The sequence below is a fragment of the Capsicum annuum genome, chromosome 2, assembly GCF_002878395.1.
Source record: "Capsicum annuum cultivar UCD-10X-F1 chromosome 2, UCD10Xv1.1, whole genome shotgun sequence".
Classification (NCBI taxonomy): Eukaryota; Viridiplantae; Streptophyta; class Magnoliopsida; order Solanales; family Solanaceae; genus Capsicum; species Capsicum annuum.
The window spans coordinates 131,373,976-131,393,488 of record NC_061112.1 but is presented as its reverse complement, the minus strand read 5'-3'; the positions used below and the strand labels follow the sequence as shown (position 1 = coordinate 131,393,488).

The following is a 19,513-nucleotide window of genomic DNA, read 5'->3' as shown; positions in this document are numbered from 1 at the left end:
GATGGATAATGATATACCATGTGCCATGTGAAAGAAGGACGAGGACTAAAGACTAGGAAAGATGTTGTAGAAGAGTAGGTATCAAAATTAGAAGCAGACAAGACGAGCAAAGATTGAGATTCTCAGTTAGCTGTGCTGGATGGTGTGACTGAATGATTCAGAAGAGTGGATGCTTAAAGGAAATGTTGTGTAAGATGATTAGTTAATTAATCAATATTGCCTTAGTTATTTGAACACGCAAAAATTTAAGAAGGTAAGATAAAGACTCAGAGTCCAAAGAGTAGCAAGTTAGAAACACTTTCTCAAATTTTGATGTGTTTTTCTTTAACATCCACCAAAAATGGAGAAGGATATAAAATAACTCCAAATGAGGCAAATCCCAAACATAACATCTCTGAGTTAATAACTGGTAAAATATTTAAAGCAGCAGATCGAGCAGATGTGCATACATTCATAAATAGTGCATGTACAGTTTGTATGGATTTGCTGCATTTGTTGTATTTTAAGATGGTAAATGATGGTGATGTCACCCCATGCTAAGTTAAGTTTAAACATAGTTGATACATGGTTCAAAGTTCTTGACAAAGGTCCTCATCAAGCTCAGATTTACCATTTGAGCCGCACGAATTGGGGCTAACAGCATTTTCAAAGGATGTTGAATAGGAGAAGCTCCACACAGAAACACAATTTTCATCACCTAAACAAGGAAAATACAATCATATTAGAACTTTACATGTTAAAAGGACGAGAACAATTTTGTAATCACACAGACCACTAAAATAACAAAGAACATTTCGTACAAAAAAATGCGAACACTGACTAAACTGAGCAGATGACTTAAGCATTTTAGTATCAAGGGAAGTGAATAGGATTAAGAGAGTATGGCCACAAATTTGTTTAACAAAAAGGGGAAAATGGGAATGAGGAATTCGACAGATCAAAGCATAGGAGGAGATATGGCATGAGCATTGAAAATAATTTACTACAGACGAATTTAGAAGTTTGACCATATAATGATACTCTAGGGAATTATTCCAACAATATTTACCAGTAAGGAGCACATCATCGTTGGAGTCATCTAAAACTCCAAATCTCCGATGGCCTGATGAAGAAGCAGCCATAGGCAGGAAAGGATGAAATGAAAAACCATTAACTGTATCTGAAACAGGATAAGCTGAGTAAGAAATAGAAGAAACTAGGTGGACCTTTTCCCAACTTTTTCTTTCTCTGTACATAATGAAGTACCTGATGCAGCTCGGAAGCTGGCTACCCACTGCCCAGTTTGAAGATTATAAATGTGAACTGAGCCATCCTAGATGGGCAAACAAGTATGAAAGATGAGATCTTGAATTTCACTCTGTCACATAATGTAATTTTGAGCTAAGCAGAAGATTACCTGTCCCCCGGAGCCGAGATGCTGACCTTGGGGTTCTATATCAAAATATATCCGCTGATTGGTAGTTTCTGATGATCTATACATCCTAATTAAATGAAATCAAAAAGGGAACTTTAGACACTTGATAACTGAAGCACTCAGTCACAAAAACCTCAAACTTAAAAAATGTGTCATTGTAGGCTATAGCTAATTACTGCAATCACGGATATTCTCGACATGGATAGTTCCAAAAACTGTGAATATTAGCTGGAGGTTCACTTCAATGAACTACCAAGATAAGATATATGATTCTCATTTTATAAATGGTTCGGCATGTAGGCCAATCTTTTGGAAGAGTTATGGCGCTTTTTTTTTTTGGAACAAGGTTACATTAAAGAGTTACGGCCCTTTTAACAAGTGCTTTCTGCATGAAAAAGCACTTCTTCGTGTGTTTAGAAAACAATTAAAGGTGCTTTTAATTTGTAGATATGCCAAACTTTCCAGAAATACAAAATGTAGCAGTGCTCCACGCCGCATTCTTCATCGTATCTCATTTGCTTAATTTCTAGCTGTCCAATTCATACGCAACAAGGTTTGGTGACATGCAATGAAAAATCAAAGTTGCACATTTCAACTCTCATAATTATGTAAGTAAAATCACAATAAATAGTATTCCCTCTGTCCCATTTTATGTGTCATTTCCTTTTTAGTCCGTCACAAAAAGAATGTCATCTTTCCTTATTTGGCAACTATTTAAAGGCAACATCCCCATTTTATCCTTACTGGTCCCACTTAATAAGAAAAGACAACTAAAAAGTAAACTTTAAGAGGGGCAATTTTGTAAACTTCACAAAATCATCACTCATTTCTTAAACTTCGTGCCCGGTCAAAAGACAACACATAAAATGGGACGGAGGGAGTAGAAGATTCACATTACTTCTTACATGAATAGCTATGTTCCTTCCCCACCTTGCACTCAAAATGGCTCTCCATGCAACACATCAAGAACGCAACCTTTGGCGGGGCCATAGATCTTGATAATTTCTCAACAAAGATCTGAGATCTTCTCAATTAAATAGGACATAGGAGAAGAACTATCGAAGATATTCCTTCCATACTATAAGTTTCCTAAAACGTTCTATGATTTCACAATCTCAGCAGGAACGGCTCCACCTCATTAAATGCCTAATTCTGCAGAGATCTTCTAAGATATACCCATTATAACTGAGAGCTGTCTTTCTTTAGAACCTCTGCTATTGAGATCACCTCCAATGAAAATAGAGTAGGAAAATCATCTTTTCGAGTAATCCCACCAAAATCTTATTCTATATCCAGCTGCTATGAAGAATCCTATGAATTTTCCGGTTCTTTTTTTTTTCCCTTAATGAGTACTTTCCAAGACTTTGGCCCATAAGAGGAAATGGCAACTCTTTGGTGTACTAATATATTGATTGTTTCTGCATTTCACATTGATAATTTGATTTTCTCATCACTCATCATGTAAACAATATGTATATAAAACCAAAAAGACATTCAAACAAAAGTTACCAACTTCCTCAAAACAAGTTATAAGGCCTATGGGGCAAAATAAAGGAAAAATCGAGCAGTGTGGCATGGCTATCGAAGTAACATTTGTTAGCTTCTGCTGGTTTGGCATCACAAAGCTTATTCACTAAAGAAAAAAAACAATGAATAACGTTTGAATCTGCTGTAATCATCTCGTATAAGAAGGCTCTCAACACTGTCAAGCAATAACCATTTATTCCGCCATCAAACAAAATAGACCACTTCAGTTATTAAGTCCCTCACCAGGAAAAACATCATATGTACATAAATAGTGTTATTTAATAGGACAAGAAACTGCTAAAGAGTTATCACATTTATAGCAAGACAGTGACACGTTTCTGAATTGTGAGATGAATTTTTTTTGAAGAGGAATGCATTTCATTAGTTTCTTTACTGAACAGAAACAGAACCATTGAGCCAATCATTCCAACGTTCCAGTTCCCCGAGTATCTAATCAAGAGAAAGAAACTTACTTGTAAACAATGTCAACAGTCTTCCGAATGTCCCAACACAGTATGTAAGGGTCCTAAAAAGTTTGAGATGAACTTGGTCAAACATAAGTTTAATACAACATGCATACTAGCATACACGTGACGATAGACAAGAAGTGAGTACAAAGAGGAAAGGGTCAAAGTTTAGATCATAAATTGATAAGTGAAGGAAATCAACAAGCAGCAGGCATTCCTTTCAGCTAAACAGGCACAAAGTTTATATTTCTCTGGATGAAGGAAATGAAAACAGATCTTATTTTAAAATTATAATTCAAGTTTACAAACTACGCTCTTAAAAGTCAAGGTAGAAGTTGAATAGATTGAACTACATGAAAAGGTCTCTATATCTGACATAGTTGACATGAAGGGTCATCTAGTCAAAGCTTACTATGTGAAGTACATGAGGGTTATCTAGAGTGACATGGGCCTCCTTTCCCTAAACCAGCAAACATATGAGAGCTTTGGAGTGGGTCAACGCATATATTTGCACTCACAAATGCATACATAAACTGAATTATAAGAACCAACTACTGATCTCAAGATCTAAGCATTCTCTTTACAGAGGAAAGACCAAACAAAAGGTCAACTCAATATTAAATAGGCCTTGGAAATCATGAACAATAATGTACCATCATTCTTACCTTACGGCCACCAGTGTACAGGTAGTTTCCGTCTTTTGAGAATTGGACCTAATAAGTGAATGTTATGGTTGAAGAATCATTTGACTATTTGAGTGTAGTTAAAAAAAAAATGAATGGCAGCTCTACGGCAACTTACGTGCGTCACCCCACCTTCTTGACCATGCAAGACATAGAGAAGTTCCATATTATCTTCCCTATGTATGGCAGTAGTTTGGCTATATGAGCCTGTTGCCAGCAATCCTGAATGGCTTGGACAGAAAGCAATTGAGGATATAATGCCTAAACAGTTTAAGAGAACAGGTGTCAGAAAATAAATGTATAATGAGGACAGCCTAGCAGATGGCCTTGGAAAAACATTTGGAAAACAAAAATCCCTTACAAAGTAGCATGCTTTGTATGGCCATTAGCTAAAGAGGCAGTTCTTACTCAGACGAATCTCAGGAAAAGAGGGAGAGTTTTGTGTCTACATGTTACTTGTGTGGAGAGACAGCAGAGTCAGTGAGCCATCTATTTTTACATTGCAATATAACTGGACAGCTTTGGAGATTATTTTTAAATCTAAGAGGAACATCATGGTGCATGCCTGAAAGAATTTCAGAGGCACTTCTTAGCTGGGAACAGGTTGGATTGCAAGCTAAGTGCAGAAGCAGATGGGGGATTGTCCCTACAAGTATCAGGTGGACAATTTGGAAGGAAAGAAACTCTAGGTGTTTTCAGAATTTAGAAAATAGTAAACAGCAGATCAAGCTAAACTACTTTGGAGTAATCCGATCTTACTAATGATACAACCTTTATACTGACTTGTTTAAAGATGTATATACAAAGTTACCAGTTTCAAACCAAAAAAAAATGCATACTAAGGAATAATGTTGGCATCAAAAGTAGGAGATAAATTAGCTTCAACTGGACTTTCTAGTTTCACTTTGTAATAACTATCAGGTTGATGTGATTGACACAGATGATTGTTAGCTTATTCTGTTATTTATAGAGTCAAATGCTAAAATGGTGATCATAAAGAGAAGCATCCAGCGGAAAATACCTGATTGCCCTTCTTTATTTCCTCGAAGGGTGGAGTGCTGGGTAAAATCTCGGCCAGGCCGATGAATATCAAATATTCTTATGGATTTGTTATAACCAGCAAATATCCTGATTCATGAAGAATGAAGAAACAATGAAAACCTTTCTTTTAAACATGGCATATTAACGGCTGAAGAAAATAAACAAAAAGAAAATGAAGCAAATCACAATACCACATAAGGAGTTAATGTTATAGGGCATATGGAGTAAGAAGATACTACAAGAAAAAACTGAAAACACAATAGTCTTAAAATCTATAAAATAAAATGAAAAACCAAATAGCGGAAATGATCATTTGGGAGGACAGTGTGTCAAGATTCGCAACCACCTAAAATTGACAACTAGGCCTCATTACTGTCATTCTAATGACGCCGCCAGAAAATATGGATAGATTACTGAAAAGAGTTCATTTATGCACTGAGATGTGTGAACCTACAATGGTGTTGTGATCATACAAATCGCCTCCTAAAAGTTTAGCATTCTAGCCAACCCTCTACACAAGCCAGTATTCTTTTTATAACTATGCTGTCCGGGCAAGCTTGCGCACATTGACTAATTCCATAGAATATTTGTTATTTCTCACCAGCACAGGAAACAGATTCTACTCACCCAGGCTTGGACAAATGGGACGAAATCACCTAGTGTTTTCATTTCCACTAAGATTGAACTGGATACCTCATAGTTCTCAACCCACTTTGCTGAGCATTAAGCCACACCCTTGAGTGCACAATTGGTATTTCCACTTCAAACAAAAAGTCAATGAAACAACAACAACAACAACAACAAACCCAGTGTATTCCCACCTAGTGGGGTCTGGGGGGGTAAGATGTACGCAGACCATACCTCTACCTCTGGTGAAGTAGAAAGGCTGTTTCCGATAGACCCCCGGAATGACGCACTCTTTACCTTCAAAAGAACACCTATTTATTGCCTTTCCACAAATCCAAAGATATAAGGAGTGGTCGTCCTATGAATGAGAATATTTTTACTTGATCGAAAAAGGTAAGTGGCCTTCCATAACTTGTTTTTTCTTCACATCCACTTTGAAAAATTCTAGCTTGGACATTGGTTACATTTTATATCGGCTTTTCTTTTGGTTTGTTTCGAAAAAGTTGACACCTTTTTATATTTAGAAACTCTTCAATACTAAATTCACACATTACCTGTCACACCCCAAAATGATGATGACGGACCAGAACCGTATACACTTACTTTACCAGCACTAGGGTGACATACACAAGATTATGAGACAATACGTGAAAGATACCCAATATAAGATACATACATACACGAAGGAGTTGTATTAACAAAACCGTACAATACATTACTACATGATGTCCATAAGCCTCTAGTCAGTTTAACACGCTATACTATAAGTGACTAGTTGGCATAGGGCCCGTCATGCCCAACTAGAGACCTGTACATATAATCAAAATGCTAGACATAGACTGGCTCTGGAGAGAGTTGGAGCTCACCAAAATATCAGTTGAAAACGACAATAGGGCCTAACGTGCACGGCTGCTATCCTGAGGATCTGGGCCTGCATTAATAACACATGGTGCACCCAGGAGGTCAGTACATAAACAACATTTACTGGTATGAAAGCAGACAGAATAACAGCTGGACAAGTACAGAAGCTCATATGAGTCAAATGGTAAAGTGAAAAACGTATGAGCCAATAAGTAACACATACACGATATAAACTGGTAACTTATGCACAGACCTTATTAGCATTTTATGTAATATTTAGAAAAGCGTTCATTGTAATATATGGCTTATACTTTGCCTAGGTGATGTACTTATCCTATAAGTCGTACAAATGATCTCAAATGGCCTACCGAAGGCAAGTATAAAGCATATGTTGCTCACGTACTCATTGCTATGATCCCATACATATAACTGTAATCGCAGTCTATATCCAGGGGCTCACTATGAGGGTCTGCCCGCAGGCCATATGTTGGCTCGAGTCAGGGGAAACCAATACATGACGTTCCAGCTGACTTCAAATACAAATGATGCCACAAAGGCGGATACGCCCAATGGTTGGGCTCACTATAGTGGCCTGGTCTCGATCCTGTGCACAGAATCTCGTCGAGCGACATGTCATGCCAAACCTATGTACCCTCCCGCCGATAATATTTATCAAATAATGTCTTAAAGGCCTATGACAAATGAATAATGGTAACAATCATTTAGCTACTACATACAACTATAATTATGTATTATTATTTACTTTTGTTCCTAACTTGCGATATATATAACCTGAGGCCTAAGATCTTCTAAGTAAGGGGATCCACAATAATATAAAATATTATGAAGATGTGTCACAAGGAGGGCAAGATGGATACGTATAAGCTCGCTGGTAGAACAAGGGAATGACGAGTACGACAATTTAAGGTCCTATCTTCATATTTCATGAGAATTATCTTAACATTAATAAGAAGGAACACACGATGTAGGGTGGTGCCTTGAGCACGAGAGAAGGTTTAGCTTTACATACCTCAACGTTTTATTAGCTACGATAGTGTTCCGAACCTTTATTCTTCTAGTCGCCTAATTAAGATATCCGATAGCCAATCTACTAACTACAAGAATAACATATATGTCCGTTAATGACCCGTAGATGCATTTAATATCCTATTCCAATAATTTTCACTTATGACCGAAATTAATCGAATTCTTTAACAAGAATCCGTAATAAATTCCTACTCCTTCAACTTATACAAATCAACACTAAATCCACCCAACTGATAGAAATCCTAAAACTTCACTTTACCAAAATTCCATATCTTTCAAGAATCTTAGTTGCAAACCCATCTTAAGAAGTAGTGCAAAGATTCGAATTAAACAATAATTAACAACTTATACTGCATCCAACAATTTCTACGATTAAATTCAAGTATGAGGCGAAGAAATTACTTTTTTGAAATTAATGCCCAATTCGAGTTCTTGAGAATTCTTGGTAAAACTAGTAGTTTCTAGCAACTAAGGATCGTGGAATGCTTATTCTTTGAAAGAATTTTATAGATTCTATGATCCTTTGAATTTGTTGTCGGTTCACTGAGCAAGAGGAAGAAAGGCGGAAACCTTTTTTTTTGGGTTCTAATATTAAAGGTTTTCCACGTATAAGAAACTTTCCCACAAGAACATATATATATTACCCTTACTTTCACTTTACTTTTAAGGAAAGGTCAAAGGGCCCCACAACTTTATACATTTACAATATATATTTTGACCTTCCATAATGCTCATCTTACCAGCAGCAACCTATATATACTTTGTATAAATATGTTTGCTCCATTTGTTTTTCTGTTGTACCATAATTTTCTTTATAGATCAAAGTTGTACTTAATTTAGATCTTCTCAGGGTGCTACAATTGAATAACTTAGTATCAGAGCCTAGGTTCAGATGTCCTAGGAAGTCTATGAAGTCGTGTCTAGTAGGACCTTACTTATCGATGTGTTGTGCGCCCCATTTATAATTAAGGAACAGCATGGACATTTAGGAATTTAACCTCCATTTATAATCTAGATCGTGCAATAAAGTTAAGTCATAGGAAGTTACTTCTGACTCCTATTCTGCTTACTTGTGATACAAACCATGTCTGCTACAGAGAAGGATAAAGCATCCTAGCAGGCCACTACTAGCACTACTCAGAAGGCAACCACTACCGAGCAATCTCCCGTGTTGGTGGATCTGAATAGGACTCAAAAAAGTTTGTTGGGTTCGCCTTCAAATTCTCAAAGGCTCAGAACGGAAGGACCTACAGGGGTTTCTGCACCTCCAGTGGTACCAACCGTAGTTCCTATCCCACCACCACGTGCCTCAGACCCAGATCTAAAGGGAGCGATACAGTTGTTTACACAGTTGAATGTCGCTCAGGCCCAAAGACAGTATGTGTGTGTGAACGTACCTGTTGCTACTCAGGGAGGGATAGCCGAATCTAAGATCAAAGATTTCCGCCGTATGAGTCCACCAGAATTCACAGGTTCTAAGCTTGCAGAGGACCCTCAACAATTCATTGATGAGGCTTACAGAATTTGTAAGGTGATGCAGGTCTCGGATACAGATGCAGTTGACATGGCCGCCCATCGATTGAAAGATGTTGTTGTTGATTGGTATGACACGTGGGTTGCCTCGAGAGGTCAGAAAGCTCCCCCAAGCGGTCTGGACAGAATTTGCAAAAGCCTTCACGGATCATTTTATGCCATTAGAGCTCAGAGAGGCAAATGTGGATGAATTTCTATCTTTAAAGCAGAGTAATCTTAGTGTCAAGGAGTATTGTTTGCTGTTTACACAGTTGTCCAAATATGCTCTAGAGGTGGTTAGCACACAAGAAAAACGGATTCATCGCTTTGTGAATGGCCTTGTGGGTCCCTTGAAGGACCTTCTTTCTGTTGCTGCTATGAATAAAGATTTGGATATAGCAAGAATCATGGCGCGTGCTCAGCAATTGGAGGAGGATCAGCGTAATCGCGAGATAGATAGCGAGAGGGAGCAGAGTAAGAGAGCTAGGAACGCCAGCCAGTATCAGGGAAGCAGTGGAGCTTCCACTAGTAGAGGGCCACCTAGGCAGACCCAGTCAGCTATGTGCTCCTCATCTAATGCTCCAACTCAGTTCTTGAGGCACAGATATGAGCAGAGTCAGACTTCTAGAGCACAAGACTTACGACCTTAGAGGGGCGCTGGTAGATGGTTACCACCTCGACCTATATGCAGGCAGTGTGGCCGACCATATGGAGAGGAGTGTCGGCGTGGTTCAAATGCGTGTTACTGGTGTGGTATAGAGGGTACATGATTGTCCACAGCTCAGAGGTAAAGGTAAAGGTGATCGATCACAACCTACAGGGTCTGCATCAACTTCATCTTCATCAGTGTCTTCTTTTTCTCGCAGTCCTCAGGCACCAATAGGAAAAGGATCTAGTAAAGGCAGAGGGCTCGGTTCGAGCGCAAGCCCGAACCCTATGTATGCATTAGCTGGTCGGCAAGATTCAGAGGCATCTCCAGATGTGGTCACAGGTACCTTAGCCGTCTTTTCACATAGTGTATATGCCTTGATAGACCCAAGATCTACTTTGTCATATGTTACTCCATTCGTTGCTAAGAAGTTTAGAGTAGAGCCGGAGTTGTTACGAGAACCATTTGCAATATCGACTCCAGTAGGAGATTCTATTATAGCTAGACGGGTCTATTATGATTGTGTGGTGACAGTATGTGGTCGTGCTACATTGTGGTCGTGCTACATTGGCTAATCTGATTGAACTTGAAATGATTGATTTCGATGTTATTATAGGCATGGATCAGTTATCCTCCGGTTATGCTACAGTTGATTTTCGAGCCAAGATGGCTCATTTTCGTTTCCCATGAGAGCTAGTCTTACAGTGGAGGGGTGACTCTATGATGCCTAGAGGGAGGTTTATTTCCTTTCTTAAGGCACGAAAGTTTATTGCAAAGGGGTGTTTGTATCACCTAATCCAAGTGAAAGACATTGAGGCCAAAAAACAAGCACCAACTTTAGAATCCGTACCAGTGGTGAACGAGTACTCAGAAGTGGTGAACGAGTACTCAGATGTGTTTCCTGATGAACTTACTAGATTACCTCCTGCTAGAGAGATTGATTTCGCCATTGATATAGATCCCGGTACCCAGCCGATATTAATTCCACCTTATAGAATGATGCCCGCAAAATTGAAAGACCTAAAAGAGTAGTTAAAGGACTTAACAAAGGTTTCATTCGGCCCAGTATAGCACCTTGGGGTGCACCAGTGGTTTTTGTACGCAAGAAAGACGGCACGTTGCGAATGTGTATAGATTACAGGCAGCTGAACAAAGTGACAATAAAGAATTAGTATCCTCTTCCCTGAATAGATGACTTATTTGATCAATTACAGGGAGCTAAATGCTTTTCAAAGATCGATTTGAGGTCCGGTTATCACCAATTAAGAATTCGTGAAGCAAATATTCCCAAAACAGCCTTTCGAACAAGATATGGGCACTTTGAGTATCTTGTCATGTCATTTGGACTAACGAATGCTCCAACAGCCTTTATGGACATGATGAACAGGATTTTCAAACCTTTTCTTGATATGTACGTAATTGTATTTATAGATGATATTTTGATATATTCACGTAACGAAGTTGAGCATACAAATCATTTGAGGTCAGTATTGCAGACACTGCGAGAGCACCAGTTGTATGCTAAGTTCTCTAAGTGTGAGTTTTAGTTGACCTCGGTAGCCTTTCTTGGTCATGTGGTATCTGGAGAAGGCATCAAAGTAGATTTTCAGAAGATAGAAGCTATGAAGAACCACTCCTACTGAGGTACGTAGTTTCTTGGGGCTAGCCGATTACTATAGGAAATTTGTTGATGGCTTTTCCTCTATTTCTGCCCCATTGACCAAATTAACGCAAAAAACGGTTAAGTACCAGTGGTCAGATGCTTGTGAAAGAAGTTTTCCAGAGTTGAAACATAGATTGACTACTGCGCCAGTACTAGCCTTACTTGAGGGCACAGAAGGATATGTGGTGTATTGTGATGCTTCAAGTATTAGTTAGGGTTGCGTCCTAATGCAGCATAGAAGAGTTATAGCGTATGCTTCTCGACAATTAAAGAAGCATGAACAAAATATGCCACTCTTGACTTAGAGCTTGCAGCTGTGGTTCTCGCGCTTAAAATGTGGCACCATTATTTATATGGAGTGCATGTTGATATCTCTACTGATCATAAGAGTCTTCAATATCTCTTCAAGCAGAAAGAGCTAAACTTGAGGCAAAGGAGGTGGCTAGAGTTACTGAAGAATTATGAGGTCAATATTCTCTATCATCCAGGTAAAGGTAACATTTTAGCTGATGTTCTAAGTCGACTATCCATAGGTAGTCTAGCACATCTGCCACCTGTTCAGCGAGAAGTAGCAAGAGATATTCACAAATTGGCCAATCTTGGCGTTCACCTTGTGGATTCCGAAGATGGTGGCGTTGTTGTACTTAATTCAGCCGAGTCATCGCTCGTGGCATCAGTTGAGCAGAGGCAGTATGATGACCCCTTATTGTTCCAATACAAAGAGGGAATTCAACAACATCGAATTACGGCATTTGAACTAGCAGGTGATGGTACTTTGAGGTGTCGAGGTAGATTATGTGTGCCTGATGTAGATAGGTTGCGACAACAGATTATGGTTGCGGCACATTGCTCTCATTATTCAATCCATTCCGGGTCTACAAAAATGTATCATGATCTTAAAGAGATCTATTGGTGGAACGACGTGAAGAAAGATATAGCAGAATATGTGGCACGGTGCTCTAATTATCAACAAGTGAAAGCGGAACATCAGAGACCCGGTGGCCTAGCTCAAACCTTTAGTATTCCTGTGTGGAAATGGAATGCTATTAATATGAATTTCATTGCAGGCTTACCTCTTTCTTATCGAAAACATGACTCTATTTGGGTAATAGTTGATCGGTTGACGAAATCAACCCATTTTCTTCCTGTTAAGTCTACCAGCACGGCTGAAGATTATGCCAAGCTATATGTAAAAGAGATCGTTCGCCTACATGGGACCCCAACAACAACAAACCCAGTGTATTCCCACATAGTGGGGTCTGGGGGGTAAGATGTACGCAGTTCATACCACTACTTCCGAAGTAGTAGCAAGGCCGTTTCCGATAGACCCCCGACTCAAGATAAGGAATACCCCGATGTCCATTATTTTAGATAGAGGTTCCCCGTTTAGAGTTCAGTTTTGGAAATCATTCCATAGGAGCTTGGGTACGCAGGTGAACCTTAGTACTGCTTTTCATCCACAGACAGATGGCCAAGCCGAGCGCACCATTCAGACGCTCGAAGATATGTTGAGAGCGTGCGTGCTGGATTTTAAAAATAATCGGGATGATCATTTGCCTTTTATAGAATTTGCTTATAATAACAATTATCACTCCAGCATTGGCATGGCTCCATTCGAAGCTCTATATGAAAGACGATGTAGATCACCTATTGGTTGGTTTGAAGTAGGCGAGACATAGGTACTGGGTCCGGATCTAGTCCATCAAGCTATCGAATAGGTTAAGTTAATACGAGAGCGGTTGAAGACTGCCGAGAGTAGGCAAAAATCACATACGGATATGCGACGTAGAGATTTAGAATTTCAAATTGATGATTTCGTGTTCTTGAAGGTGTCACCTATGAAAGGCGTTATCGATGTGGTAAGAAGGGTAAGTTGAGTCCCAGGTGTATTGGGCCCTATAGAGTTATTCGCAAAATTGGCCAGGTAGCCTATGAGTTAGAATTACCTCCAGAGTTAGCTGGAGTGCATCATGTCTTTCATGTGTCTATGCTGCGTAAATGCTTAGGAGAGCCGTCTAGTGTCATCCCTATTGAAGGTATTGAGTTTGCTGGAGACTTATCTTTTGAGGAAGTCCCCGTGGCTATATTAGATCGCCAAGTCAGAAAGTTGGGAACCAAAGATATAGCTTCGGTAAAGGTGCTTTGGAGGAACCAAAATGTTTTAGAAGCCACTTGGGAAGCAGAAGCGGACATGAAAACTAAATACCCATACTTGTTCCAAAAACTATCAGAAGGTTCTTAAACTACTTGCCCCTTTATATGATTGCTAGTTTATACTATATTTTGTTCTGTTAACATATGATTCTTACTTGACATGTTTAGGTACATGATTTGTGCCTATGGGTCTTGAGGTTTACATGGAAACAACGTATGTATGAATAGTATACGGTAAGTTACATGGTTGATTATGACTTTTAATTGTATGTAAGGCCAAGAGGAGCCTCGTATACTATCTCTTGAGTTTAAGGCCAAGCGGAGCCTCGTGTGTTATTTGTTGAGTGTTATATGTGCTGTGACGCTCTGTGAAATGTATTTGAATGTATTCTAGCTAGCTGATAAGCCTATTTACAAAGGAAACTCTGGCGAAATTTTTGAAAATTTAGAGAGTTGGTCAAATTTAAGGCCTTACGATGGGTAAAGTGAGACCGAAGTTAATTAAACGATCTTAAGAATATCTTGGATAATTATGGGATGGAAAGTAAGGTACAAGCATCATTCGAGGACGAATGATCCTAAGTGGGGGAGACCGTAGCACCTCGAGAAGATTTAAATTAAGTTAACAACTTAAATTAAGTAAAACTTTGATTTATAAAGAAAATTGTGGTGCAACAGAAAAAAAAATGGAGCAAACATATTTATACAAAGTATATATAGGTTGTTGCTGGTAAGATGAGTATTATGGAAGGTCAAAATATATATTGTAAATGTATAAAGTTGTAGGGTCCTTTGACCTTTCCTTTCTTTTTCCTTAAAAGTAAAGTGAAAGTAAGGGTAATATATATATGTTTTTGTGGGAAAGTTTCCTGCAGGTGGAAAACCTTTAATATTAGAACCCAAAAAAAAGGTTTCTGCCTCTCTTCCTCTTGCACAGCGAACCGACAACAAATTCAAAGGATCGTAAAGTCCATAAAATTCCTTCAAAGAAGAAACATTCCACGATCCTTAGTTGCTAGAAACTACTAGTTTTACCAAGAATTCTCAAGAACTCGAATTGGGGATTAATTTCAAAAAGGTAATTTCTTCGCCTCATACTTGAATTTAATCGTAGAAATTGTTGGGATGCAGTATAAGTTGTTAATTATCGTTTGATTTGAATCTTTGCACTACTTCTTAAGATGGGTTTGCAACTAAGATTCTTGAAAGAGATGGAATTTTGGTAAAGTGAAGTTTTAGGATTTCTATCAGTTGGGTGGATTTAGTGTTGATTTGAATAAGTTGAAGGAGTTGGAATTTATTACGGATTCTTGTTAAGGAATTCGATTAATTTCGGTCATAAGTGAAAATTATCGGAATAGGTTATTAAATGCATCTACGGGTCATTAACGGACATATATGTTATTCTTGTAGTTAGTAGATTGGCTATCGGATATCTTAATCAGGCGGCTGGAAGAATAAAGGTTCGGAACACTATCGTAGCTAGTAAAACATTGAGGTATGTAAAGCTAAACCTTCTCTCGTGCCTAAGGCACCACCCTACATCGTGTGTTCCTTCTTATTAATATTACGATAATTACGAAGATTGGACTTTTATATTGTCATACTCATCATTCCCTTGTTCTACCAGCGAGCTTATACGTATCCATCTTGCCCTCCTTGTGACACGTCTTCATAATATTTTATATTATTGTGGATCCCTTCACTTAGAGGATCTTAGGCCTCAGGTTATATATATCGCAAGTTAGGAACAAAAGTAAATAATAGTACATAATTATAGTTGTATGTAGTAGCTAAATGATCGTTACCATTATTCACTTGCATAGGCCTTTAAGGCATTATTTGATAAATATTATCGACGGGAGGGTACATAGGTTTGGCATGACATATCGTTCGACAGGATTCTGTGCACAGGATCGAGACCAGACCACAATAGTGAGCCCAACTATTGGGCGTACCCGCCTTTGTGGCATCATTTGTATTTGAAGTCAGCTGAAACGTCATGTATTAGTTTCCCCTGACTCGAGCCAACATATGGCATACATGGCCTGCGGGCAGACCCTCATAGTGAGCCCCTGGGCGGGGCGTACCTGGATATAGACTGCGATTATAGTTATATGTACGGGATCATAGCAATGAGTATGTGAGCAACATATGCTTTATACTTGCCTCAGATTGCCTTCGGTAGGCCATTTGTGATCATTTGTACGACTTATAGGATAAGTACATCACCTAGGCAATGTATAGGCCCCATATTACAATGAACGCTTTTCTAAATATTACATAAGATGCTAATAAGGTTGGTGTATAAGTTACCAGTTTATATCGTGAATGTGTTACTTGTTGGCTCATATGTTTTCACTTTACCATTTGACTCGTATGAGCTTTTGTACTTGTCCAGCTGTTATTATGTTTGCTTTCATACCAGTACATGTTGTTTATGTACTGACCTCCTGGGGGCACCATGTTTTATTAGTGCAGGCCCAGATCCTCAGGCTAGCAAACGTCCACGTTAGGCCCTATTGCCGTTTTCAACTGATATTTTGGTGAGCTCCAACTCTCTCTGGAGTCAGTCTATGTCTAGCATTTTGATTATATGTATAGGTCTCTAGTTAGGCATGACGGGCCCTATGCCAACTAGTCACTTGTAGTGTAGTGTGTTAAACTGACTAGAGGCGTCAGGGACATTATGTAATAATGTATTGTACAATTTTGATAATACAACTCCTTCGTGTATGTATGTAGTATCTTATATTGGGTATCTTGCTCGTATTGTCTCATAACCTTGCGTATGTCACCCTAGTGCTGATAAAGTAACTGTATATGGTTCTGGTTTGTCATCATCATTTTGGGGTGTGACATTACCGTTAATAACATGCACTTATTTAATTGCCAAAAAAATGCATAGAGTGTCCATCCCCCCTTTTATTTTTTTTTATTTTTTTTGAAACTGGTAACTTGGAAGGAGACGAGCACTTTGATAAAGAAGAAAAGCTTACTTAGTCCCTGCGGGGTTGAAGGCAATTGAAAAGGCGGCAGTGATCTCGTCCATGGCATCATAAGCACGGTATGTACAGCGTAACTGCAACCACACAAGAAAAGATAATGTAGGAAAAAATATGTTCCTAGCTAAGCTTGTTGAGCAGCTACACAAGCCATAGGCTGCTAGCAACCTATCAAAGAGCAGCTAGAGGAAAAATCATCTGTAGCAACAGCTTTAAAGACGATGACACACCTCTCCAGTACTAGCGTCCCAGAGATGAATAGGGTGATCACGGGTAGTACTTGCAAAAACACATGTCTCGGGACCTGGGTCATGAAAGCAAACTCTAGTTAAATTTTTCTAATCACCATCAACATTACCAAAAATAACAAGACAATTGACATACTTGAAGAAGACATATAGGGATACCAGCAATAGTCATATACAGACTCCCCGTCACTCATGAAAAGGCTTGCAGCATAAGAATCTGTAGATAATCAGTCAGTCTTAAAGACAACAAATACAACATTAGATAGAAATTCACATAACATTTGATGCTGAACACACATGATCGATAAATTTCCACATTGAAAGTAATTACTGTGGCATACTTCCACAATGTTGCTTCATATCAAACCTAAATAAGCTAGTAGCATACATTACCTGTATCAGCATCTGATGAAGAGAAATCAGCAAGCCCTCCACTTTCATCATATGGCCTATCAACGAAGCAGAGCCAAATTAACAGAGCAACTCAACAACAACAGAAATGCTAGAATAACTGAGTACAATTTTCTGCTATGTGCCTCATAATCAGCCCTACAATAGAACCAAATCTATCTATCGACCAATCAATTAATTGTGTCTCAATCAGAAACTCCTTGGCATCATCTCAACGAATCCTCTACATCCAACCCCCTCCCCCATGTTTAGATGATTCATCACATGATGACTTATGTCGAAGCAAGTTGTCAACCTACCACAACCTTTGTCCCTATATCCAAGCTTTGACCGGAAACACTAAGCTCAAGCTCTGCCAATTAATTTAAGCCCCAAATATCCAATCCCAAACCAAAAATAAAGAAATTGCCTTTTTGTTATGAGTCATATAGTAAAGGGAGGGCACTTACAAGTTATATAAAGAAAAGGTATTATCATCAGAGCAAGCGAGGAAGCAGGAACCATCTGGAGACCTATAATTCAACAAACAAACAAACAAACAAATATATATAGCCATGAGACAACATACGAAAAAAAAACAGAGAAAGCAGGGGAGGGGGGGCATAAAAGAAAGGAGAAAAAGCCTACCATTTGACACCCTTTAAGAAATTGTTAGGATTAGAAGGAGTCCTGAACTGTTTGAAGAAATGATAAGTTCGATATGGGGGAACATCATACTGAATAACTGGCCAACGGTAAGGCTCCTCCGACGGTTTGTCTGCTGCTGTTTCTTCTACAACTTCAGTTGGGGTTTCCAACTCCGCTGATTCTCTAATGAGCTGCTGCTGCTGCTCTGAAGCTGCTTCTTCTTCTTCTTGTTCCCCCATTCATTCACTGTTTGTGTTTGTGTTTCTGGGGTTCTGGGGTTTACCTTTGGAGAAAAATGTAACTCGGAGAATCTTCCATAGTGTCTTTTTTTTTCTGGCTTGTGATTTTTATTTATTTCTTTTCTTTTCTATTATATAGATCTTGCAATTACCGAAAAATCAACTACTCTCACTTAATTACATACATGTCTCAATATATAATAAATTCATTATATCATTAAAATAGTTTAAATATTTAATATATTCTATTAATTTATATTAAACCTCTTGCAATTACCAAAAAAACCAACTACTTCCACTTAATTACATACTATGTCTCAATATATAATAATTTCATTATATCATTACAATAGTTTAAATATTTAATATATTCTATTAATTTATATTAATTAACTATATAACTACATAATAGAAGGAAAAAAAAAATATTTATTTAATTGTCTATCATATTCAAAACTAATTTATTACCACAAATCACAATAATTAATAACTTAAAATATTTATAAGACATAGAGAAATTTTATTGACTCTAACCAAAAAAATCCTCTATTCCCACTTAATTATATACCATGCCCCAATATATAATAATTTCATTATTTCATCTTAATAAGTTAAATATTTAATATATTCTATTAATTTTTTTATTTATTTAATTAGCTATTATGTTCAAAACTAATTTGTTACCACAAATCACAATAATTTGTCACCACATATAGAAATTTTATTGACTCTCATTATTTTAGCAATACCACATAAATTGAGATAAAAAAAAGTATTGCAAATCATAATAATTAACAACTTAAAATATTTAAAAGATATATAAAAAATTTAGTTGACTCTCAAAATTGTATCGAAGCCACATAAATTGGGACACAAAGAGTAAATATATTATTTGATAATTAAGTAAAAATTATTATAAATCAAAATAATTAACAAGTTAAATACTTTTTTAAAATAGATAAAAGTTCTATTCAACTCTCAAAATTTTATCGGTGCAGCATAAATCATGACAAAATAAAAAATTATCTTAATTAATTGCAACTAAATATTTAAAGCAAATCAATTTTATTATTTTAATTGACTTTAATATAGAAAATTAATTTTTTATTTTTTTATTTTACTAAATTTAAATTTTAAAATTATTTTTTTCTTATATAGAAATACTAATATTTAAACTGAACTTTAAATTTTTAAAGTAAAAAAATTAATAAATTTAATTTAATAAAATAAATTTCTAATGAATATTTTCTTAGAATTTGTGTTGGGTCAATATGTATCACGTTAAAAAAATAAAAAAAAATATATAGTAAAATTTTATTATTGTGAAAGATAAATATT

The 19,513-nt window shown here is 37.5% G+C and overlaps 1 protein-coding gene across 1 annotated transcript; it reads right to left on the bottom strand.

Annotated features, from left to right (window-relative positions):
- Positions 1-395: 395 nt before the first annotated feature.
- On the bottom strand, positions 396-18,301 carry LOC107859470 (telomerase Cajal body protein 1). The gene is made up of 14 exons (XM_016704496.2): positions 17,937-18,301; positions 17,759-17,821; positions 17,292-17,347; positions 17,035-17,115; positions 16,881-16,954; positions 16,645-16,727; positions 5,113-5,219; positions 4,210-4,352; positions 4,074-4,121; positions 3,415-3,467; positions 1,397-1,481; positions 1,246-1,312; positions 1,049-1,159; positions 396-697 (listed from the first exon to the last, which is right to left on the bottom strand). The coding sequence occupies exons 1-14, from the start codon at positions 18,173-18,175 to the stop codon at positions 570-572; spliced, it is 1,338 nt and encodes a 445-aa protein (XP_016559982.1). The 5' UTR covers positions 18,176-18,301; the 3' UTR covers positions 396-569.
- Positions 18,302-19,513: the final 1,212 nt, after the last annotated feature.